The 25833-nt window shown below is 41.9% G+C and overlaps 1 protein-coding gene across 1 annotated transcript in view; it reads right to left on the bottom strand.

Moving 5' to 3' along the window:
* The window catches only part of itgbl1 (integrin, beta-like 1), a 161805-nt gene that overhangs the window by 116566 nt on the left and 19406 nt on the right, over positions 1 to 25833 (bottom strand). The window contains exons 3-7 of the mRNA XM_041863619.2: positions 14627 to 14773; positions 13836 to 13958; positions 11206 to 11346; positions 4865 to 5005; positions 3841 to 3987 (exon numbers count right to left, since the gene is read on the bottom strand). Coding sequence (XP_041719553.1) covers positions 3841 to 3987; positions 4865 to 5005; positions 11206 to 11346; positions 13836 to 13958; positions 14627 to 14773 — 699 coding nt within the window. The remainder of the gene's footprint in view (positions 1 to 3840; positions 3988 to 4864; positions 5006 to 11205; positions 11347 to 13835; positions 13959 to 14626; positions 14774 to 25833) is intronic.

Below are 25833 nucleotides of genomic sequence, written 5' to 3' on the forward strand. Positions count from 1 at the left end.
CCTTTCCGTGCCTTTTATAGCCTACTACTGAATATGGTGCAAATGTATGCTCAGATATTGTATGTCACCTTCATGTGAAGAAACATAATTTGGGCGCTGGACATTTCATGAGTCGGATTTAGCCCCTTTTCGATCAGACATACGAGGATGAATACTACATATATAAGGGTATCTATTACATTTTTTTGTTTAAATATGGATACATAAATGATCAGTTAATGATTACAGATATGATACAATTCTGAAAATATGTGGATTCGGTCATGCCTAAGGCAGTATGTTGACACATACCCTTTGTGGAGTTAGAATATTCTACAAATATGTAAGTGGGTGCAGGTGCATCAGGTGCGTATTTTGAACGTATCTCACCCCAGATATCTCCCTGGACTCACATGGTAGCAGGGAGATTTCTGAGGTCCAGATTGGATGCATGTAGAAACTGTAACATTACGGAGAATATCCTAGCTCCGTATCTAAAATTAAGGACATGTGTATCTGGAGGATGTCTACGCCTTTTATTTAATAAAATGTCAGATATCCAGAAATATATAAATAAAGATATCCCCTAATATTTACCCTTTTCGCACAGTGAAAGGCTTCCAAACTGGCAGCGACTACAGTGTAAAACATGGCAAAATGCTAAACCATTTAAGCTTTAAGACTTCCTGCCACTAATCTGTCCCCTACACATTTTAAATTGATAGGGCACTATAACCATATAGGAGTAAAATTGGTACAGCATTCTCACTCATGGGTGCAACAAATATAGCGTCTTACAAGGCACACCTCAAAATATGTTAATTAGCCAGAAACAACAATACTATGCATCCACTAGAGGTCAAAAGGTCTTTGGCGCACCAAAGATACGGTACGGTACTGTATTATACGTGGTGGAATTACAGTACCATTCGAAATATAGCAATTCTTTCACCGCCCACAACATTTTCCCACAATGCACCATGATTTACAGTATGCTGCAGTAAAATGTTTCAGAGTGCTTTACTGTTGATAATACAAATAATTACCATATAATTTACCGTTTTCCGTTACAGTGTAGGCTACTGTACAAGGCATTTGCTACGCATGAAAAATTACCATGACGCAAATACAACATCCACACAATGTTTGGATCTCATTAGATCTGTTTGGTATCTAAGCGCATCGTATTAGTCTATTTAAAACCCACTGCTATCAGCAATATTGGACATTGGTTTCCTTTATTACTTCAGTGAGAGTCGGGTATAAGAATCACACCCAGAATAAGGAGGTCCCAAGAAAACAGGCTTCCTCAGTCCAGAGGGACAGTTAATGAGGCATATAATGCAGTGTAATAAATCTAGACACATCGATCCAGGCCAGTGCTATTGAGAGCAGCCCCTACCCTGACTCACACATTAACTGGCCAGCCATGCTCATTACACACACACACACAAGCAGGTACACACATACACATGCACACACACACCATGGGCGGCCGGTGCTGTTTAAGATGAGGGAGAATTATAAATTTTTTATGAGCATGGCCTTATTTCTATTACAGCATATTGGATGACTGTCATTCATATTCCATTCACCCAGCTCAATGTTACATCGATAGGTTTAGGTTACTACATGATACTCGACTTATCCCTGTACCGATCATGAGGTTGCTACAACCTAGCCTATGAATGAAAGTTTACAACGTAGGTACACAGGTCTAGAGTATTTTGAGTAATCAAGGTGACAGACAGTGACACATTCAATGCTGCCTGCACACTCTTGCCTGCATCTAGCTGATCTAGGGTGTAATCATTAGTCCAACAGTTGCAAACAAGAGTTTCTATTGGACAAATTATGTTTATCCCCGGTTCATTCCGTTTGCTTATGTTTAAGAAACTTCTTTCAACAGAATCGGCGGAATGAATACACCCCTGGTCACACGAAAGCAGTTCACTTTCATAGCAGCCACCTAAAAACAGCATGATCACTTTACAGGTTGTATATATAATTCCTTCTCGCAACTATCTACGCGCTCTCCTCCTCTCACCTTTTCCCTTATAATAATAAAATAATAATATGCCATTTAGCAGACGCTTTTATCCAAAGCGACTTACAGTCATGCGTGCATACATTTTTGTGTATGGGTGGTCCCGGGGATCGAACCCACTACCTTGGCGTTACAAGCGCCGTGCTCTACCAGCTGAGCTACAGAGGACCACCCTTCAGTGGACTTCAGTGCACAACACATCAGCTGTCTATGACCAGGCGAAAAAACCTTTCCAAGCCAAACTTTCATATCATGACCGCTAACCGCTACACCCAGCCTACATCGTTGTCACGTCATTGTCAACTAGAACTACTAGAACTAACACGTTAGTAAACCTGCTACAATCATGCAGTACAGTGTACAGTCAGAAAGCAGTTTAACAGTTACACTGCCAGGCCCCAGTGGCAATAAATTCAAAAAACCAAACGCTTACCTTGACTTGGAAGAGTTCCAGTGTTGGATAGCCATAGCCAGCTAGCTAACATAGCATCTGTAATGTTTAGGCACGACAGTGCTGTAAGACTGATAATTGTTTACGACGACATTAACCTAATATGGCACCTCATGGTGGATCCATAGTACTACAGTTTATGGTAGTCAGTCAACCACTAAACGTTTGTGTGTGAGCCATGCAACACTTCTAGGTAAACGACCATCAACTCGATCTGTGTCTGGACATAATTGTATTATTCATATTGAACATATGGAATATTACAGCATCACTCTCTGTTTGAGCTGGGTGTTTGAGTAGGCTAAACTAGCTAGCTGCATAAGCAGTTTAGCAGTTACACTGGCGGACCCCAGTGGCAATACATGTATATTTGGTCCCAGTGTTGGATAGCCATAGCCAGCTAGCTAACATAGCACCCCTCTCTGTTTGAGCTGGGTGTTTGAGTGGGCTAAACTAGCTAGCTTATTTTGCTGTGAAAGTGAAAGTTTGAAAAAATACAACCAAATATAGCTAGCTCTCTCTCTGTCTCTCTCTCTTGCTTCTCCTTAATTTTGGAAGAAATGAATTTGTTCAAAATGGTTCAACTATTGTCTTTCTCTCTCTTTGAGTAAACTACTCACCACATTTTATGCACTGCAGTGCTAGCTAGCAGTAAATTATGCTTTCAGTACTAGATCCATTCTCTGCTCCTTTGATTGGGTGGACAACATGTCAGTTTATGCTGCAAGAGCTCTGATAGGTTGGAAGATGTCCTCTGGAAGTTGACATAAGTACTTTGTAAGTCTATGGAAGGGAGAACCATGAGCCTCTTAGGTTTTGTTTTGAAGTCAATGTACCCAGAGGACAGAGGCTAGCTGTTCTCTGGCTACAACATGGTGCTACCCTACAGAGTGCTGCTGAGGCTACTATAGACCTTAATTGCAAAACAGTTTGTTTTATTAATCAATTATTTGGTGACGTGAATATATTTAGTATAGTTTTATCTCAAAATGATAACTTTTTTTATGTTTCACTTTTAATTTTTATGAAATTCACTGAGGAGGGTGGTCCTCCTCAGTGAGGAGGGTGGTCCTCCTGAGGAGGGTGATCCTCCACACACACAGCCTTGCATTAGCCAGTAAACTGAAAGGGAGACACTTGGCATCCCCTCAGTTCTGCTAAGATCCCAACACTAGGCACATAGGGATTCCATATGGACCGGTGTATAGTTGGACTGGCTTGCTCAGTTAGCTCGAGTATGGTGCACCAACATTTGAAACTATAAACACCATTTCTTAAAAACCACATTGAAACCATGGTGACGAGAAATTATTGGAAGTATACTGTACTGTGCTGTAGTGTACTGTACTGTAGTTTTCTGTACCTCGTCCGAAGCAGGGCATGTTAGATGTTCCCTTGCACTTTTTCAGGCTGCTCTCCAGAGACAAGGAGCAGGACAGAGGGTGCTCACATTTCTTCCCCGCCCAGCCTTCCTTACAGTCACACCTTCCACAGTTACACTGGCCATGTCCTGGGGGAGAGGAGGGAGAGTGTAAAGATGAAGGGGTTGGGGAGGAGAAAGGGAAAATAGTGGAAAGATGAGGTAGAAGAAAGTGTGTGAGTAGATGGGGCGATTTGGGGTTGGGGAAGGGAGGAATAGAGAAAGAGGGGAGCGAGTGGCAGAGGGAGGGAGGAAAAGGCACTGGAAAGGATGAGGGAGAATTTAGTGTTGAGAGGGAGAGATTTACTGCGTTTTGACAAACAAAACACCATAAACATGAAAAGCTGTTCCATTGCAAATATATTTTGTTAAAACAAATCATAGGAATATACTTTATCATCACCAATAGAAGGCACAGTGAGAGCTTCCTATGTCCTTACATTTGCCCAATAAGTTACTAAAGTTACATATGAAACAGCATAACTTTTTAAAGTTTTACTGTTGTATTAGAACCAGATGGAAGAGTGTTTTTGGTGTTGGCCCTGTGTCTGTGATCTCAGGGTAATCCTGAAGAACAGAAGTGGGTGGAGTGTTTTTCTTGTCTCAAACTGTATTATTCCACGCAACGCCCAATTTCTAAAGCTGAATCAGCTGGACTTTAATCAAGAACAGAATGTATCCAGTTTCTAAAGTTCATGTAACCCTCACAAAGATCTTTGGGTTACTATGACAAAGATTATGTAATATAATGGACTATTTTGTGTCCATGTTGTTAGTTGATTAAATTTTGTTCATAATCACATGATAATTTTACTTCTGGGTAACCGAGATTAGCTTGCCCTCATAGTTGCCCTATGTAAGTACATGTTGACATTGCATTAACATTGTATTAAAGTGACATATAGAATGCGTTACATTTGAGTGTATCAGACTGAAGCGAACACAGCCAGTTGCCATCCTGTCTCACCTGAACAGAAGTCATCAGAGTATCTGTCGTAGGTTGCGTGACAGCTCCTCTCGTCACACTCGCAGGTGTCTCCGTGAATGTCACCCCAGTCCCCCGATGGATCCACATCATAGCATGTACACTCCCCACATACGCAGGTCCCTATACACACAGAAACCCACACAGAAAATAATGCACACACACACAATATTTTCAGAATTTGGAGTGGATTCTGTTTTCAACACATTCCCAGAGAAAACCCAGTCTAATCCTTTTTTAACTAAATGAATGTTTATGCACCACAGAGATCAAACAATAGAGGACCTATGGGAACTCAAAGACAGTCAGAGAGACTACAAACATTATTTTGTTGTATGGAATATTTTAGGCAGGGAAACCTTATTGAACACACAAGGGCCATCCTGCCTCTGCCTCTTGAGTTGAAGGATTAGGAGGTTTGCTGAGACAGTTTCAGTTAGTGACAGTAACACAATCAAAGTCTGGCTGAGAGGGTAGGCAGACTGATTCCCCCTGAGTCTCAAATCCTTGGTAGAGACCCCAGAGTGCAGACTATTGACAAGAAAAGCCCACAGCTATAAAAAGATAGGAGGGACTGGGTTTGGGCAGGAGTATGGCAGTAGCCTTAGTGGGCATAGCAAGGGACAATGGCAGGAGCCTACGTATGGGTAAGGCAATGGGCAACGGCAGGGTAAATTTGCAGGAGCCTGTAGGGGCACGGCAATGGGCAATAGCAGGGGCAATGACAGAAGCAAAGGCAGGAGCCTAGGTAGGGGCACAGCAAAAGGCAATGGCAGGAGCCTAGGGCCACGAGAATGATCAATGTCAGGAAGCAGGATCACAGGCAGGGGGAGGAGAATAACATTAAGTACAGTATAGGCATATGTATGGTCAAGCATGGTCAGGTGTGGAGGTAATCTGTGATAGTGGAACAACCGTGGTCCACTTTACTATTTTTCAATTTCCCTTTTTCTCTCCATCTCCTCCTATGCCCTTTCTCTATCCTCCTTCCCACTCTCTTCTAATTTCCTACCTCACATACCTCCATCTCTCTCTTTCATTATTTTCCCTCTGATGAGTCTAAGCCAGGGTGCCGGTTGAGCAGCTGCCAGTGGAAATCCCATTTTCTCTTATCAGGCACGACAGGACAGGACAGGGGGAGCCCTGGGGGAGCCAGGTCAGTTGGCAGGCCTCTTGACAGGGGCAGACACATGGCAGATTTGGCCTCTGGCCCTGGATCTCCTCCCTCTACTGGGAACCCTGGAGCTCAGGCTTTCCTTGCTGTAGAGCCATGCTGTTTCATGCCACTAACAATGTCACTGTTCTAAAAACATTAATACAAACCAAGAGTCCTGACATTTGCACCTGGACCTGTATATCTCTGAGATATAAACATTAAGAACACCTGCTCCTTCCATGTCAGACTGACCAGGTGAATCCAGGTGAAAGCTATGATCCCTTATTGATGTCACTTGTTAAATCCACTTCAATCAGTGTAGATGAAGGGGAGGAGACAGGTTAAAGAAGGATTTTAAAGCCTTGAGACAATTGAGACATGGATTGTGTATGTGTGCCATTCAGAGGGTGAATGGGTAAGACACAAAATGTAAGTGCCTTAGAACGGGGTATGGTAGTAGGTGCCAGGCGCATCGGTTTGTGTCAAGAACTGCAACGCTGCTGGGACTTTCACACTCAACCGTTTCCTCTGTGTATCAAGAATGGTCCACCACGCAAAAGACATCCAGACAACTTTACACAACTGTGGGAATCATTGGCGTCAACATGGACCAGCATCCCTGTGGAACGCTTTCGATTCCTTTTAGAGTCTATGCCCCGACAAATTGAGGCTGTTCTGAGGGAAAAAGGGGGGGGGGGGCAACTCAATATTACGAATGTGTTCCTAATATTTGGTATACTCAGTGTATATCAGTGTTTTATTTATAAAATGACTTTATTATGGGCTTATACAGTACATAGTTATCCAGGAAAGATTTTAAGTGTTTGCCTCTTGGATGTTTATTATTATTTTTAATTTTTTACATTGCTTTCAAAGAATACCATCTTTATCTTACTCCCACCAAGAGAAGCTACAGTGGGGAGAACAAGTATTTGATACACTGCCGATTTTGCAGGTTTTCCTACTTACAAAGCATGTAGAGGTCTGTAATTTTTATCATAGGTACACTTCAACTGTGAGAGACAGAATCTAAAACAAAAATCCAGAAAATCACATTGTATGATTTTTAAGTAATTCATTTGCATTTTATTGCATGACATACAGTGGGGAAAAAAAGTATTTAGTCAGCCACCAATTGTGCATGTTCTCCCACTTAAAAAGATGAGAGAGGCCTGTAATTTTCATCATAGGTACACGTCAACTATGACAGACAAATTTAGGAAAAAAAATCCAGAAAGTCACATTGTAGGATTTTTTATGAATTTATTTGCAAATTATGGTGGAAAATAAGTATTTGGTCACCTACAAACAAGCAAGATTTCTGGCTCTCACAGACCTGTAACTTCTTCTTTAAGAGGCTCCTCTGTCCTCCACTCGTTACCTGTATTAATGGCACCTGTTTGAACTTGTTATCAGTATAAAAGACACCTGTCCACAACCTCAAACAGTCACACTCCAAACTCCACTATGTCCAAGACCAAAGAGCTGTCAAAGGACACCAGAAACAAAATTGTAGACCTGCACCAGGCTGGGAAGACTGAATCTGCAATAGGTAAGCAGCTTGGTTTGAAGAAATCAACTGTGGGAGCAATTATTAGGAAATGGAAGACATACAAGACCACTGATAATCTCCCTCGATCTGGGGCTCCACGCAAGATCTCACCCTGTGGGGTCAAAATGATCACAAGAAAGGTGAGCAAAAATCCCAGAACCACACGGGGGGACCTAGTGAATGACCTGCAGAGAGCTGGGACCAAAGTAACAAAGGCTACCATCAGTAACACACTACACCGCCAGGGACTGAAATCCTTCAGTGCCAGACGTGTCCCCCAGTACATGTCCAGGCCCGTCTGAAGTTTGCTAGAGTGCATTTGGATGATCCAGAAGAGGATTGGGAGAATGTCATATGGTCAGATGAAACCAAAATATAACTTTTTGGTAAAAACTCAACTCGTTGTGTTTGGAGGACAAAGAATGCTGAGTTGCATCCAAAGAACACCATACCTACTGTGAAGCATGGGGGTGGAAACATCATGCTTTGGGGCTGTTTTTCTGCAAAGGGACCAGGACGACTGATCCGTGTAAAGGAAAGAATGAATGGGGCCATGTATCGTGAGATTTTGAGTGAAAACCTCCTTCCATCAGCAAGGGCATTGAAGATGAAACGTGGCTGGGTCTTTCAGCATGACAAAGATCCCAAACACACCGCCCGGGCAACGAAGGAGTGGCTTCGTAAGAAGCATTCAAGGTCCTGGAGTGGCCTAGCCAGTCTCCAGATCTCAACCCCATAGAAAATCTTTGGAGGGAGTTGAAAGTCTGTGTTGCCCAGCGACAGCCCCAAAACATCACTGCTCTAGAGGAGATCTGCATGGAGGAATGGGCCAAAATACCAGCAACAGTGTGTGAAAACCTTGTGAAGACTTACAGAAAACGTTTGACCTGTGTCATTTCCAACAAAGGGTATATAACAAAGTATTGAGAAACTTTTGTTATTGACCAAATACTTATTTTCCACCATAATTTGCAAATAAATTCATAAAAAATCCTACAATGTGATTTTCTGGATTTTTTTTCTCATTTTGTCTGTCATAGTTGACGTGTACCTATGATGAAAATTACAGGCCTCTCTCATCTTTTTAAGTGGGAGAACTTGCACAATTGGTGGCTGACTAAATACTTTTTTTCCCCACTGTAAGTATTTGATCACCTACCAACCAGTAAGAATTCCGGCTCTCACAGACCTGTTAGTTTTTCTTTAAGAAGCCCTCCAGTTCTCCACTCATTACCTGTATTACTGCACCTGTTTGAACTTGTTACCTGTATGAAAGACACCTTGTTACCTGTATGAAAGACACACTCAATCAAACAGACTCCAACCTCTCCACAATGGCCAAGACCAGAGAGCTGTGTAAGGACATCAGGGATACAATTGTAGACCTGCACAAGGCTGGGATGGGCTACAGGACAATAGGCAAGCAGCTTGGTGAGAAGCGCAATTATTAGAAAATTGAAGAAGTTCAAGATGACGGTCAATCACCCTCGGTCTGGGTCTCCATGCAAGATCTCACCTCATGGGGCATCAATGATCATGAGGAAGGTGAGTGATCAGCCCAGAATTACACGGCAGGACCTGGTCAATGACCTGAAGAGAGCTGGGACCACAGTCTCAAAGAAAACCATTAGTAACACACTACGCCATCATGGATTAAAATCCTGCAGCGCACGCAAGGTCCCCCTGCTCAAGCCAGCGCATGTCCAGCCCCGTCTGAAGTTTGCCAATGACCATCTGGATGATCCAGAGGAGGAATGGGAGAAGGTCATCTGGTCTGATGAGACAAAAACAGAGCTTTTTGGTCTAAACTCCACTCGCCGTGTTTGGAGGAAGAAAAAGGATGAGTACAACCCCAAGAACACCATCCCAACTGTGAAGCATGGAGGTGGAAACATCATTCTTTGGGGATGCTTTTCTGCAAAGGGGACAGGACGACTGCACCGTATTGAGGGGAGCATGGATGGGGCCATGTATCGCGAGATCTTGGCCAACAACCTCCTTCCCTCAGTAAGAGCATTGAAGATGGGTCGTGGCTGGGTCTTCCAGCATGACAACGACCCGAAACACACAGCCAGGGCAACTAAGGTGTGGCTCCGTAAGAAGCATCTCAAGGTCCTGGAGTGGCCTAGCCAGTCTCCAGACCTGAACCCAATAGAAAATCTTTGGAGGGAGCTGAAAGTCCGTATTGCCCAGTGACAGCCCCGAAACCTGAAGGATCTGGAGAAGGTCTGTACAATGTGATTTTCTGGATTTTTGTTTTAGATTCCGTCTCTCACAGTTGAAGTGTACCTATGATAAAAATTACAGACCTCTACATGCTTTGTAAGTAGGAAAACCTGCAAAATCGGCAGTGTATCAAATACTTGTTCTCCCCACTGTATGTAGCATTCCTATAACCCTTTTTCTTTAAGAACCATGGTAGGTGCACATGTTTTCATTGATCTGAATTTCAATAAAATCATCAGGATCAAATCATTTTGTACATGCATCCATTTATTTTATGAATGTTCACATTTAGCCCAGCGATATTTCTGAATGTCCAAAGTCTGCCAATTTGGGGCATATTATTAGAACCAATGAACAAACAAGGTCATTTAGATGAAAAGAGGGGTTTGGCAGTAAGTTGAAATGATATGGAGACATCCACAGTGAGTTGTCAATCAAATCACTGAGTGAGCACGGGAGATGAGATATAATACTAGAGGGGGATGATAACAGAGTGTCACGCGTGCTGTAGGTGGGTGTAGTGGTGGAATCAAACGCAGAACACCGAAGGATAGTCCAACAGACTTTAGTCAATCTCCAAACAGGAAAATATGACACGACTTGCCCGAAGGCAAAAATTACGCACGAAGGCGAATAAACAAAAAGCGCACTAACAGGTGCGTAACACTCCAACGCAGTGGAGGAAAGCTCAACCGAGCGAAATAGCGAAAATAAGCCCAACACACGACAGACCAAAATCAATAACACACAACACTAGACAAACACAACGAGAAACTTATAGGACACTAATTACGCTAAACGAGAACAGGTGTCACAACAAACAGACAAAAGCAAACGAACATGAAACATACAACGGTGGCAGCTAGTATTCCGGAGACAACGAACACCGAAGCCTGCCCGAACAAGGGAGAGAGGCAGCCTCGGCCGAAACCGTGACACAGAGGTGATTTTTCACTGTTATAAATATCACTTATTCTTTGGAATAAGGATGCAGCGATCAGGCGAGCACCTGATTTGAGCACTTATTTACCTTGATCCCTTTCTGACGATGATTGTGTGGCATCTTGAAAAGGCCCCACTATATCAATGTATATGTTTCTATTACTAAGGGCTTGTTTCTACGTCAGTTTAGAATGAAGCTTTATACTGAAGTAAGTAAATGAAATAGGAAAGTAACATACACACACACACTGGACTGAGGGAAACTGTAGGTTTCTAGTAGGGTAAATCAACTGTAGATGTTATTTCTGCATCTTCTCTCTCTCTCTCTCTCTCTCTCTCTCTCTCTCTCTCTCTCTCTCTCTCTCTCTCTCTCTCTCTCTCTCTCTCTCTCTCTCTCTCTCTCTCTCTCTCTCTCTCTCTCTCTCTCTCTCTCTCTCAAAGACCGACCTCTGTTGCTGCAGATCTTGCCATCCGGAGACGTGCATCTCCGCTTGCTCTCCCACGGGCTGATGTCACACTGTAATTCACATTTGTCTCCATGCCAACCGGCCGCACAGTAACAGTTGCCACAGTAACACTGGCCGTGGCCTGGAAGCAGAACAGAATACAACAGTCACACAGAGATGAACAAACGTCTTCACATTTACATAGCATACAACAACAAACCTGTTACAATATATATATATATATATATATATATATATATATATATATATATATATATATATGCCTTATAAACGGTTTATTACTGGACTATTATAAAGTGTTAACGAATCAACATTTCTGTCAACGTAGGTTTCTCCCAGAGGATAATTACACAAGGTACTTTTACAGCCACATAAAGGAATGAAAGTTGTCCCCTTTTACAGTGCCTTCAGAAAGTATTCATATTCATAAATTCAAAATGGATTAAATATTTATTTTTTTCTCACCCATCTAGACAGTACCCGATAATGACAAAGTGAAAAAGTTTTTTGAAATGTTTGCAAATGTATTGAAAATGAAATACAGACATACTGTATCTCATTTACATAAGTATTCACACCCCTGAGTCTACCTTTGGCAGCGATTACAGCTGTGAATATTTCTGGGTAAGTCTCTAAGAGCTTTCCACACCTGGATTGTACAACATTTGCCTATTATTGTTTTCAAAATTCTTCACGCTCTGTCCCCAAAAAATCTTCTCACCAAAGTAGTGTACCGTGCCTTTACCAGTCCGGTATTAGCAGACCGATATAGCCCTCTTTAGTGCAGGCAACAAAAAAAACGCAGCACCCAGACCCCCAAACATCTTCCCACGGCTATGGACCCATAACATGATCCAGCCACCACTGTGCTTGAAAATATGGAGAGTGGTACAATGTTGTTGATCCATCCTCAGTTTTCTCCTATCACAATCATTAAACTCGGTAAGTATTATAAAGTCACCATTGGCCTCATGGTGAAATCCCTGAGCGGTTTCCTTCCTCTCCAGCAACTGAGTTAGGAAGGACGCCTGTATCTTTGCAGTGAATGGGTGTATTGATACACCATCCAAAGTGTAATTAATAACTTCACCATGCTCAAAGGGATATTCAGTGTCTGCTTTTTTTATTTTTAGCCATCTACCAATAAGTGACCTTCTTTGCGAGGCAATGGAAAACCTCCCTGGTCTTTGTGGTTGAATCTGTGTTTCAAATTCACTGCTCGACTGAGGGACCTTACAGATAATTGTATGTGTGGGGTACAGAGATGAGGTAGTCATTCAAAAATTATGTTAAACACTATTATTGCACACAGAGTGAGTCCATGCAACGTATTTGTAACTTGTTAAGCAGTTTTACTCCTGAACTTATTTAGGCTTGCCATAACAAAGGGGTTGAATACTTACTGACTCAAGACATTTCAGCTTTTCATTTTTAATTAACTTTGTAAAAATTTCGAAAAACTGATTTCCGTTTTGACATTATGGGGTATTGTGTGTAGGCCAGTGACAAAAATATAAATTTAATCAAATTCAGACTGTAACACAACAAAATGTGAAACAAGTCAAGGGGTGAAGTACTTTTATATTTCTGTATATTCTGGTGATTAGGTACACCTTTAATTACAGTTATTACAGACACAGGGTGCGTCCCAAAAGGCACCATATTACCTATAAATATAAATAAATAATGAATTGGGTGCCATTTGGGATGCAGTCACTGTCAAGCTCTGTGCTTTGAATCCCCTGAAACAATTTAATGACTTTGTCTCTCACAAAGGACTGATGGGGAGAGAACATAATGTGATTTATTCCAAATTAAATTAGCAAATGGTTAATTAAAGTTGACAACCAGTGGATCCCAAAACTTCAGGAACCGTTAGGATAAGTATACTAACACCACAAAGTGATTCAGACAGCATTAGGTCAATCTTCAATTAACTTCCTGTTAACCTTTTCACAAATTAAGCTTTACAGATTGCACTGTCAGAAATGCATTTGATTTTGCAAAGCCTGTGGTCTCCCACCGGAGACTGTCGTTCAATCCCTGTGTCTACCCTTTGGACATTGTCTCCCCCTCTATTTCTAACCTGTCTGAAAGGAATATGGAATTCCACTTTGAAAAAAATAAGTGTGTTTGATTTGCACAGGCACAGCATGTCCCAGATGGAGGGAGTTGACACTTGCTCCTGGTTGCGTGGATTGGATTACTTTTCAGAACTAAACGGGTGACACCACAGGACTGCCAGTTCCAAAATCTAGTGTCAACTCCCTCTATATAGGGAAGATGCTGCTTCTTCTGAACGTGCAATGTTAAGCCACTTTCTGCAATTGACTGAATCCCAGCTAGAGTAACACCACCAGGGTGGGAGTAAGAGAGCTTACCCCAGCCAATATTGGAGACAGTTTCCATCAAATACAACATTCCCAAATCCTGCATTAGGTCTATAACAGTACAGCGATTTGTTTAAATGATATTCAAAACCAGGTCAGAGAAAACAATTTGATGATAACACAGTCTGTCTCAGTGAAAACAATGGCATGTTTTGATGTTCGAGGACATATTCTAGTGGCTACCTACACGCACACACCACATACAGGCTCAGGGGCGTACCTCCACACACCTCTCCGGTGTCCTCGTCCAGACATTCGCTGTCGTCACACTCACAGAAACGTCCTGTCACCAGACCCCTGCCATCGGGGTTGTGACACATGCAGCTGCCGCAGTGACAGGAGCCTGTCAGAGACACAAACATCTGTGTGTGTGTGTGTGTCTGTGGTGTGTGTGTGTGTCTCATCTGTCTGTCTGTCTTGATGTGATGCACATTAGGGGGTGAGTACACAGCTGGTTTTGCAGATGTGCTTTAGGAGGGGTTGTGTGTCTCCACATGTGTGTTGGGGCCTCAGGCTGGGAAGCCTGTGCAGTGTTTGTGTGTGCATGTGCTTTAGGGCCGTAAGGCAGAGTGACAGCATGCTGTGACCGGATTTGCATTCACACATGCTGATCAGTCTTGCAATCAGGCCACACACGTATTCACAAAAACACAGACACACAGACACACACACGGTCACAGGCAAGATCATTAGGGTTATCCACAGGTGGGTATGGTCAGTCTGAAAAAATATGCTTGTGCCTTCAGATGTGCATGCATGCCCATAGAGCTCGGCTCAAAAGTAGTGCACTATATAGTGAATAGGGTGCCATTAGGGACAAAGCCACAGCTGTTTCACCTGTGTCTGTGTAATTTTAGTTGTGTACCTGTGCTTACATAAGAGAGAGTGAATTACAGAGACAACACAAAGATAATCATGCATGTGTCATACCTTTGTTAGCGAGAAAGAGAAAGGTGAGATACCTGTGTCAATATAAAAGAGGTTAAGGTGTGACGGCATAGTACAGTATACCTGCGTTGGAGCACACTACTCCCTGTGGGTTTCTGCACAGCTTCTTGCTCTTCTTGTTGGTCAGGTTACAGTCTTCCTGGTACTGGCAGGCCTCCCCGAACCAGTCCTCATCACACTCACACTTCCCACAGTGACACACACCATGGCCTACAGGGGGAGGGAGATAGCAGTCAGATCAAACACTGTGAGAGGTGTAGGCCTAAGTTATAGCATTTACGGACAATGGAGCATTTTGATCAGCTGATGTTGAAGGCACAGCACATAGTGTACACATTGAAGTTCTCACACGCACAGACACTCACCTGCGCACAGACATAATCATACATTACACATGTATGTGTACACGTGGTTGCTCGCACGCAGGCACACGCGCACACACACACACACACACACACACACACACACACACACACACAGCCTTGCATTAGCCAGTAAACTGAAAGGGAGACACTTGGCATCCCCTCAGTTCTGCTAAGATGCTAAAGCTCTTCTGACTAACCAGAGGACGCAATAGTCCTTATTACATACATTACACCAGTAAGCCATGACGATTAGGATTTATACTGCAAAGTATTCCCTCTAATTGTAATATTATTCAAATGTCACATCTTAAAACAAAGTGTGGGGAGAGAAGAGGGTTTAGGTAGAATGACACATTTTAAAGAGTCTCCCAGGTCTAGGCCGTCTTGCTCTAAAGGCAGACCTACATTAGATTAGTAACTGTTGTAATAAGGCCAGCAGGATAATAGTCTTAACTGCCTCTGACACCATTACAGACATGATTGATAGACAAAAATAAGGATTTTAATTCTTCCTAATCAAAAAGGGTTCTGTTGCCTTAAGGTCCTCTCTCTCACACACACTTTCTCTCTCTCATTGATCTCCCTTTCTCTCTCTTTATCTCTCTCACACTCTTTCCCTCTCTCTTCCCCATTCACTCTCTCTTCCTGTTTCAGCAGATTAGGAAACATGACAACTATGAAAAGGGAAGAAATACCCAGATAGCACATAACATAACCATATGCTTCTTAGAGTTTGGCGAGCTTTGTGAGATTGGTTGTCCTTTGGTTATTTTGTATACAACCTTGCCACAACTTTCTGGGAATGGTGCAGGATAGTTGCTTGGCTTTGGAACATTCTACGCACGTTTAAGGAACTTGACAAAAAAACTATATTTTATTACTATTTCATTACTTTAAGTTAACAGAATGTTTCCTAAAAGTTCAAACAAGGTTACATTTAATGTCAATGTTGGTAATGTTCTAGGAACATTCTCCAACGGGTTTGACACTGGGAATGTTCTGAAATAGTTCAGAGAACGTTAAGAAACAAAGTTATTCTGTGGGAATTTTAGTACTTCAGCATAACGTTTCCTACAGGTTCTTGTGGTTCTATTCAAAGTCATGTTCTCTAATTGTTTTCAGAGAACGTTAAGAAAACTTTCCATAAAAACTTTAGTAACATTTAGAGAACGTTCTAAGAATGTTATTTAAAAACATATACATTGTTTCTCAGCATCAACAAAACTCTATATCCTCTATCTCAGGGCACTCCAACCCTGTTCTTGGAGAGTTACCCTCTTGTAAGTTTTTGCTCCAACCCCAGTTGTAACTAACCTGATTCAGCTTATCAACCAGCTAATAATTAGAATCAGGTGGGCTAAATTAGGGTTGGCGTCACACCCTGATCTGTTTCACCTGTCTTGTCTCCACCCCCCCACCAGGTGTCTCCCATTTGTTCCCATTATCCCCTATGTATTTATACCAGTGTTTTCTGTCTGCCTGTTTGTCTTGTCAAGCCTACCAGCTTGTTGTTCTGCACCCTAGTCCCTATTTTCTAGTTCTCCCAGTTATTACCTTTTCTGTCTGCCCTGACACTGAGTCCGCCTGCCATACCATTCAGCCTGCCCTGACATCGAGCCTGCCTGCCGCCCTGTACCTTTCGGACTCAGACCTGTTTTACGAACTTCTGCCTGTCCTCGACCAGCCTCCTGCCTGCCCCTTGTATTTTAATAAATATCATAGACTCTAACCATCTGCCTCCTGTGTCTGCATCTGGGTCTCATCCTGTGTCGTTATAGTTGAAGTGAAAACCTACAGGACGGTAGCGTTCCAGCAACAGGGTTGGAGAGCCCTGCTCTATTTTATTAATTAAGTGTGATCTTAATGAGTGCTTGTTTCCTTTGAAATGGGGTCTGTTTGAATAGACTAAAATGAACAGCTTTGTGTGAGTAAAAAAACATGGCATGCTAGCAGTGCTATTAAAAGTCTTATTGAAACATGTTCTTGGAAAGTTATTTAATTACCTTCAAAAAAACGATAATTTCCGTTCTCAGAACATTGATAAAACCTCAAGGGAACCATAGTAAAAAGGACTCAGAACCTTTGCCCAAAACAGGCAAAATGTTCACTTCAGTCCTCAAAACTAAAAAAAAAAACGTTCAGTTTTACCGGTCAGGAAACGTATGGCTTCGTTCCCAGAACCAATGGGAAACTAAAAACGTACGCTTCCACAATTTCCAAGGAACTAAATGTGCTAGTTGGATACATCATGTTAAAACATATTTTCCAATAAATGTGCATGAAACCATATTTGTTGTGTGGTTTCACAGCCATATTTGTTTGAATCACTTTAAGCTTCTGTATAACACATTTCAGTGGTGAAGATTAGCGGTTGTTTGCTGTAATCAAGTATATCTGTTTTCCGTCTCTGAAATTGAGGGCCCAAACAACATTTAGGTATTCTGAGGGTTCGTGAAACTGCTTTGGCTGTGTACCATTACTCATTATTCTAATAGCTGAAGTGAGCAATGGTGAACACAGGGGGGAATTCATACAATGCAAATTAAGTCTGTTGACAAGTTATTATAAGTGTTGCTCTAGTCGCATTTTGTTGGGGCCTTGCGTGTCATACTCCATCATTCGTCTGCCTCATCCATCATGGAAATGTGATGTCCTCTTCAAGGGCTATCCATCAGGCCATAAAAATAGGCCTTGTCCTCATCACGCTCCTCTCATTACTGATCTGCCCCACCAGACTGCAGAGGGGCTTTTTATACCCAGGTTATTTCATTTAATGTAGTGTTGTTCTATCCAAAACCCTTATCTTAAAAATGCCTTGTAAAAAGTGGAAATGTCCACAATCAAATGTCTCCATTCTATCCCCTTGTTGCTTTTGTTTAAGTACATAACTCAAGTTCAAGCTCAAGTATTTACTGATTTGGTGCTCTTGTATTTTATTCTATCCTTCCTAGAAGAAAGGGAAAAAATGCAGCACTAATCTTAAATGCTAAGTATTTTGGCAATGTAGCAATCAAAAATAAGTAATTTACTCAAACAACTGAAAAACAACCCAAAAGTATGGAGAAATGTTTGTTATCTAGATGTAAACCAGATCTATATTATTATTATTATTATTAATATTATTACGAAGTACAACAATAGTGGGTAGCTGTGGACAGAATGTGTCCTGTGGGTAGCCGAAGAGCAGCTGTATTCTCAACAACACTAGCTTCTCTGAGTGTTAAAGCTGTCATCAAAGCTGTCAGCACATCACAGACCAACCCAGCCCCAGAATATGGCGTCCATCTGAATAACCTTCAACTGAAAGACACATAGCCAAGCCCAGGCAGGCTGAGGGTTCCACCATCACAGCTGTACATATTACTATAGTATATTGAAGTGTTAGAACAACTTATTGAGTACTAGCCCACTCCCACATCTTTTTGTGCTCTTGCCAACTCCATTGCTGTCATTGTCAAGCCAAAAATGTCAATGTTTTTTTCTACGGGGCCCATATGTTGATGGAGGACAGAGGAAACTTGAAGTGTCAAAACTTGAAATTAGTTGAACTTTTGAAGGATAAACAGATGCATGGGGAGGTTTGTGCATTTCATCACTCTGTGTGGCTGGTGCCTAGAAGATAGCAGAGCTTGCTGTCCCTCCTCAGTTTATCTAGACCTATCTCCTTGGTAGCAAATACCCTTAGCCTTAGGGTGCCCAGACCCTTCTTTACTGATTGACAGACAGATTTAGCCAATGACACACTCTGACAGATAGACCCAGCCAATGATGCCTCGGCAGACACAGATTAAGCCAATAAGGCCTTGGGAAATACTTTATCAAGCCCAGCAGCTGTGGGAGTTAAAGATAGGTGATTCACCGTCAGATAAACTGTTGATGGGGGGAGAAGCAATGAGTCATTCAGGAGGCTAATTTCAGTGTTTTTATTCCAGTCACGTCTTTCCTGTCCACTTAAATGGCGGATACATAATTTAGATAGAGGTGAACAACAAAGTGCTTGTTTGAAACACAGTTGAAGATAATAATGAAGCAATCTTGAGTGATATAACCTACCCTGACTGTTCAGCAAGAAATGGACAAAGATGGTGATGTGTCATTCTTGTTATGAGCTACTCATTGGACTTTACCATGACACATCCAGCTGTATATGGAGTGGATTTCAACAATATATAAACACAGGGATACGTAACGTTTAAATTGCTCATGAAATTAGCTAAAAGAGAGAACAGGACTGTAATTAAGAATCTCAAACTAGTTTAAGTTAATTCAACCTCCACAAGTAAGCATTTCACTGTTAGTCTACACCTGTTGTTTATGAAGCATGTGACAAATACCATTTCATTTAATTCAAGACTATTATACAAAAACGCTGAGGACCCCAGCGCATAATCTTTGAACCCAACCCTGTCTAGCTGAAAACCTGGTTCAAATTAGGAAAAATGTTTGATTATCTTCTGTGTTCATTTACTGCTTGGTTCCCAGGTTTTATAGTCTAATGGCATTTTTCCATTCAATTTGTTTAACTCACTATCCATATTAAACACAGAACAATTTCGGCAAGTAATTATTCCATGATTGCTCTCTTTTCATCTGTGATGCGAAGCGTGAAACGGCTGCACGTCAGGTCGTGTTCTTAAGCGAGAGAGGAAGGAGACACGTCTCAAGTAATAATTAATCCTTATAGAGCCGCAGAAGACTGAGAAAGAGACCAGAGCCATAGATAGACCACGAATTAGAATGACAAGAACAGTAAGTTAGTCATTCTAATTCTATGGGATCAAGACGCATTGTGATGTTTGTTTCTTCTTCATAGAAGCCATGGGCAATAACTGTCCACTGATTTTCCAGAACTGTACAAAATGTTGCGAATCTGAACTGCTGGAAAGATAATTAGAATCCAAGTATATAATAGAAGGATAACAGCCAGGTACAGTTAAAGAGATTATGCAGAGTAAAAAAAAAAAAAATTCAGCCAGTAATTCTGACAGCGCTAAAAAGCCAAAAGGGTCCCCGAAAATTGTGTACATCACCACAGTATCACGGTATTACTCATGATCATTGCGCTGGCACATGGCTGCAGTGTTTCAAGGGTGAAATGGTCTAATGTGAAACCTCCTTGTGACTCTTTGAGAAACCTGAACATACATCAGCTCTCTCCTCTCCTTCATAGCCACACTGGACCCATTAGGTGAGTCATCATACAAGCACAGAGTGCAGTGCATCACATCTGCATTAGAGCACATCAAAATATACACCAGGAAGGAAAGAAATGGAGAATGAGGGACAGGGTAATAAGGTATAATAATAAGTACAGCGCAGTACTGTAGAATCCTTGGTGCAAATTCAGAGGCCAGTAAATCCATAGTCGACAAAGGGTGCTGTTCTATTGGTGGACAAAGGGAGTGGACATTTTCAATAACATCAACAATTGCAATGACATCAAATGCCAGAGGAGAGCATTCCTAGGGGGCAAACTGGCATCCTTATGACGTCTCGGTCAGGTTGTATACTGGTTGTAAAAATATGTTATTTTCCCGCAACAAATAAGATGTCTTTATGTGGTTGTAATCTGGTTATCTAACCAGACAACAACCAGAATATTACGTCTTTCCTGTGACGTCTGGGTTGTGGACCATAATGCCAAAATATCTTCTACAATAGTTTGCCTCAAGTTTGGAGGATTTAAGATTCTAGTTCAACTGAGCCATGGAAACTCTCTCTTTCCTGCATTCAGGGAATGTAGGGAAACCTTTCTCTTACAGCACACTGACGTGTACTCAACTTGACGAAGCTGATGCATCTGCCAGACACCCACAACTGTTGTGTCCAAAGGAGTTGGAACTACTCAGAGGCAGGCAGGGGGGGATTACAGATTAAGCCAAGCCCAGAATTACATAAACTTCCCTGGGGTAGGATCGCCTCGTGCCGTGGCAGGGCTGCCTATAGGCATGACTGCCTGGAACAGAACAGTGAAGGAGACTCTGAACCCCCAAAGCCTTCAGAGAGAGAGATAGAACTGAACACATACAGTGGGGAAAAAAAGTATTTAGTCAGCCACCAATTGTGCAAGTTCTCCCACTTAAAAAGATGAGAGAGGCCTGTAATTTTCATCATAGGTACACGTCAACTATGACAGACAAATTGAGGAAAAAAATCCAGAAAATCACATTATAGGATTTTTAATGAATTTATTTGCAAATTATGGTGGAAAATAAGTATTTGGTCACCTACAAACAAGCAAGATTTCTGGCTCTCACAGACCTGTAACTTCTTCTTTAAGAGGCTCCTCTGTCCTCCACTCGTTACCTGGATTAATGGCACCTGTTTGAACTTGTTATCAGTATAAAAGACACCTGTCCACAACCTCAAACAGTCACACTCCAAACTCCACTATGGCCAAGACCAAAGAGCTGTCAAAGGACACCAGAAACAAAATTGTAGACCTGCACCAGGCTGGGAAGACTGAATCTGCAATAGGTAAGCAGCTTGGTTTGAAGAAATCAACTGTGGGAGCAATTATTAGGAAATGGAAGACATACAAGACCACTGATAATCTCCCTCGATCTGGGGCGCCACGCAAGATCTCACCCCGTGGGGTCAAAATGATCACAAGAACGGTGAGCAAAAATCCCAGAACCACACGGGGGGACCTAGTGAATGACCTGCAGAGAGCTGGGACCAAAGTAACAAAGCCTACCATCAGTAACACACTACGCCGCCAGGGACTCAAATCCTGCAGTGCAAGACGTGTCCCCCTGCTTAAGCCAGTACATGTCCAGGCCCGTCTGAAGTTTGCTAGAGTGCATTTGGATGATCCAGAAGAGGATTGGGAGAATGTCATATGGTCAGATGAAACCAAAATAGAACTTTTTGGTAAAAACTCAACTCAGTCGTGTTTGGAGGACAAAGAATGCTGAGTTGCATCCAAAGAACACCATACCTACTGTGAAGCATGGGGGTGGAAACATCATGCTTTGGGGCTGTTTTTCTGCAAAGGGACCAGGACGACTGATCCGTGTAAAGGAAAGAATGAATGGGGCCATGTATCGTGAGATTTTGAGTGAAAACCTCCTTCCATCAGCAAGGGCATTGAAGATGAAACGTGGCTGGGTCTTTCAGCATGACAATGATCCCAAACACAACGAAGGAGTGGCTTCGTAAGAAGCATTTCAAGGTCCTGGAGTGGCCTAGCCAGTCTCCAGATCTCAACCCCATAGAAAATCTTTGGAGGGAGTTGAAAGTCCGTGTTGCCCAGCGACAGCCCCAAAACATCACTGCTCTAGAGGAGATCTGCATGGAGCAATGGGCCAAAATACCAGCAACAGTGTGTGAAAACCTTGTGAAGACTTACAGAAAACGTTTGACCTGTGTCATTGCCAACAAAGGGTATATAACAAAGTATTGAGAAACTTTTGTTATTGACCAAATAATTATTTTCCACCATAATTTGCAAATCAATTCATTAAAAATCCTACAATGTGATTTTCTGGATTTTTTTTCCTCATTTTGTCTGTCATAGTTGACGTGTACCTATGATGAAAATTACAGGCCTCTCTCATCTTTTTAAGTGGGAGAACTTGCACAATTGGTGGCTGACTAAATACTTTTTTCCCCCACTGTATCTATAGACCGTTCTGACAGAGCACAGCAAGGGCAGTCAATCAGCAGAAAAGAGATGATAAAATCCACACAAATCATAAAGTTACAGATTCTTCCGGTCTGGAGAGACATTTAGCTTTTTGCTCAAGGTCCTCTGGGGGAAGAGAAGGAGAGTTGGCGTACCAAAAGGGTTGAGAGGATCTGACCTGTTAGATAATTAATTTTCCAGTGCAAAATTAGTTGCTCAAAGGCCCATTGCAGACGTTTTTATCTCAATATCAAATATTTTTTTGGGTAACAATTACTGGGTAATTACCTTACTGTGATTGTTTTAAATTAGAATTGTCAAAAAGAAACAAAAATAGCTTCTTAGCAAGAGCAATTTCTCAAGCAATAATTTTGTTAGGACTGGGGAGGGGAAAACTGAAAACTAGCTGTTATTGGCAGAGAGGTTTAGAACTCTCTTATTGGTCTATTAACTAATTTGCCACCTGGTGATGTCACCAGGCAGGCCAAAACTCCATCCCTGCAAAACAGGCTGAAATTTCAGGCGGTCTTTTCAAACAGCTCTTACACTAAAAGTGCATTATAATATATCGACAATATATCGCTACTTGCAAGACCGAAATACCATTATCATCTGCCAAGGTGAAAAGTCATGGAGTTCACTCACTGCATCTGTTTATGCAGCATTGCAAAACACCTTGATCTTGATGGGAAGGTTGACCTACCTACAACAATTTGCAACGTTTTTAACATCTTCAAACAACATTTCACTCGCTAGCCTCATCCGATGATTACTTCAAGAATGAGCTTTGCACATAATTCACATTCAGATCACCTTGAACGGGCTGCTAGTAACCTGTTGCGCCCCAGGTCTTACTTAGTGTGTCTGACAGTGGAAAAGATTAGGCATCACAGAGGAGGGTCAGATGTGAGAGAGAGAGAGAGAGAGAGAGAGAGAGAGAGAGAGAGAGAGAGCCAGGGATTTCACATGGCTCATTTAAAAACGGAATAATCCTGTGAGGGAAAATAAGAAAAAAAAAAACTGTGAAAGGAATGGAAACATTGCCACGTCGAGTCTCCATAAATCTAGGAGGACCAAGTTTAGAACAAAAACACATTATACCAAAGGAATAAAATGTTTTAATTGTGCACCAATTAAAGGTTACTACACCAACAATGGTAAAAGTTATTTGAAGTTGTGGCTGTTTACATACAATGCATCACTAAATATGACATTATTTATGGCATACTCTCCTATTTTATGTTGTTTAATACTGTTGTTTTTCTTTTGTGATTGTATTAAGCCAATAGACAGAAATATACAAGGTTGACCAGGGACAAACCAAGACAAAAACAAAACACTGAGTCAAATAACAGGTAAGTCCTGCACAGCTGTTGAACGGCTGTTGCCTGTTGCTAAATGTCATCACCGTGAATGTACCAACTCAAAAATTCTGTCTAGAGGGTTTGGGATTTAGAAATTAGAGCACACAAAATATGTAGAGATGCTGTTTGGTCAATCATTATTGAACCAATACTTTTCTGCTTACAAGACTAAACCCAGCTGCACTGGACCGCAACAGAAACATTATAAAAACTGAACTGCTGTCTACTGTGTAAAAGCAGGGGACTGAAGTGGCCAGGAATATTCAAACTTTACGCCCCAAATACTACTCTACTTACTGGGCAAGTCTCGAGGAAAACCCAGATGGTATTCTATAACTGGACTTTTGTGTAAACTTTTATGTACAACTGCACAACTAAAAAACACATATGACCAACAAACTGTAGACCATTATCTGTGCTAAGGAAAATGGAAAGGAGGCCCAAAGGCTGCAGTAGCATATTTCCCCCCAGTAATGGCAATTTATACGGAATAGGGTGACATTTAGGACTCACACATGATCCTGGGAGAGCTCGGCAGAGTGCCCACCAGATTTAAATGGGCCCTTTTTGCAGACAGAATTATGTAGCCCGGGGGATTTCAGGGAAAATTAGGAATCTGCAACCTCTGAGTGAACTCTGTTACCTCTTTGTAATAATGATATTAAATTAGACTACCGTCATACTATTCAAAAGCATGCCATGCCTTACTGTTATCAACAAAAACTATGCACGTTGTGTCTTTCTATTTGCACAACAGATGGACAGAAGAGATAAGGACTTAATGTGAATCAAGGCCGCCAGGTGGATTGAGATCGCAAACTCTCAATCTTTTAAGAAATGTCACATGATCAGACATTTTGCAGTGACAAACAGCTATTTCAATATGCAAAACATACATGTATCTTGCTAATGAACATCTCTTGCAGATTTAAGCCAATTCATTCTCAGAAAACTTCAACAGTGAGTCGCTACAGTCGCTACTTGTTGCTTTGGCTAGTGGTATATCTAGGCCATGTGTCGCTGATGAATAGCATCCAAAGGAAAAGCTCAAGTTCAATGTCAGCCCAGCTAATGTGTTTGGAGGAGGAAAACCCATAGTTTAGCCCTAAGGAGGAAAATCCATAGAATCTTATCTGGGGGCAGTTGGGAGAATCAGAGATAAGGGAGCCACAGGCAGAAGAGCATGGATGCTGGGCACAGAACAGCGGAGAGAGAATATGGCAAATGCATTGTAGTGAGAGAGAAATGCTCAATTTGTTCGTCTTCTTACTGTTTTGAATAATATTGACATGTGAGCGTGGTTGTAGGCAGTTACACACATGTGGATGAATATGCAAGTGTGTGTGTGTGTGTGTGTGTATATGTGTGTGAAAAAGTCTAATTCCAGACATTGGCCCATTTTGCAGTGTGTGTATGGGTGAGTGAAACCCCATTATCAGGCTGAGGCAGAGCCTTTACTCTCCGGAAACGTGAACCATAATGAGCTCCTCACCAGCTCCCAACCTGTCTGCCCAAATAAATCACTCTCCCCATCACACACAAGCAAGCATGCAGGTGCACACCAGTGGCGGTCGGTTCCGTTTAAGATTAGGGAGGACAATTTTGTTTTTAGGAACATGACTTTATTTCTATTACATCATACTGGATGACTGTCATTTATATTGCATTCACCCAACTCAATGTAACATCGATAGGTTCAAGCTACTACATGATACTCAAAATGTCCCTATGCCCATCATGAGGTTGCTACAACCTAGACTACGAATGAAAGTTTACAATGTAGGTGCACAGTTCAAGAGACAAATTTGAGTAATCAAGGTGACAGACAGTAACACATTCAATAATGCCTTGCAGACTCTTGCCTGCATTTAGCTGATCTAGGGTGTAATCATTAGTCCAAACAGTTGCAAACTG

This window comes from Coregonus clupeaformis, chromosome 40 (assembly GCF_020615455.1).
Source record: "Coregonus clupeaformis isolate EN_2021a chromosome 40, ASM2061545v1, whole genome shotgun sequence".
NCBI classification, from domain to species: domain Eukaryota; kingdom Metazoa; phylum Chordata; class Actinopteri; order Salmoniformes; family Salmonidae; genus Coregonus; species Coregonus clupeaformis.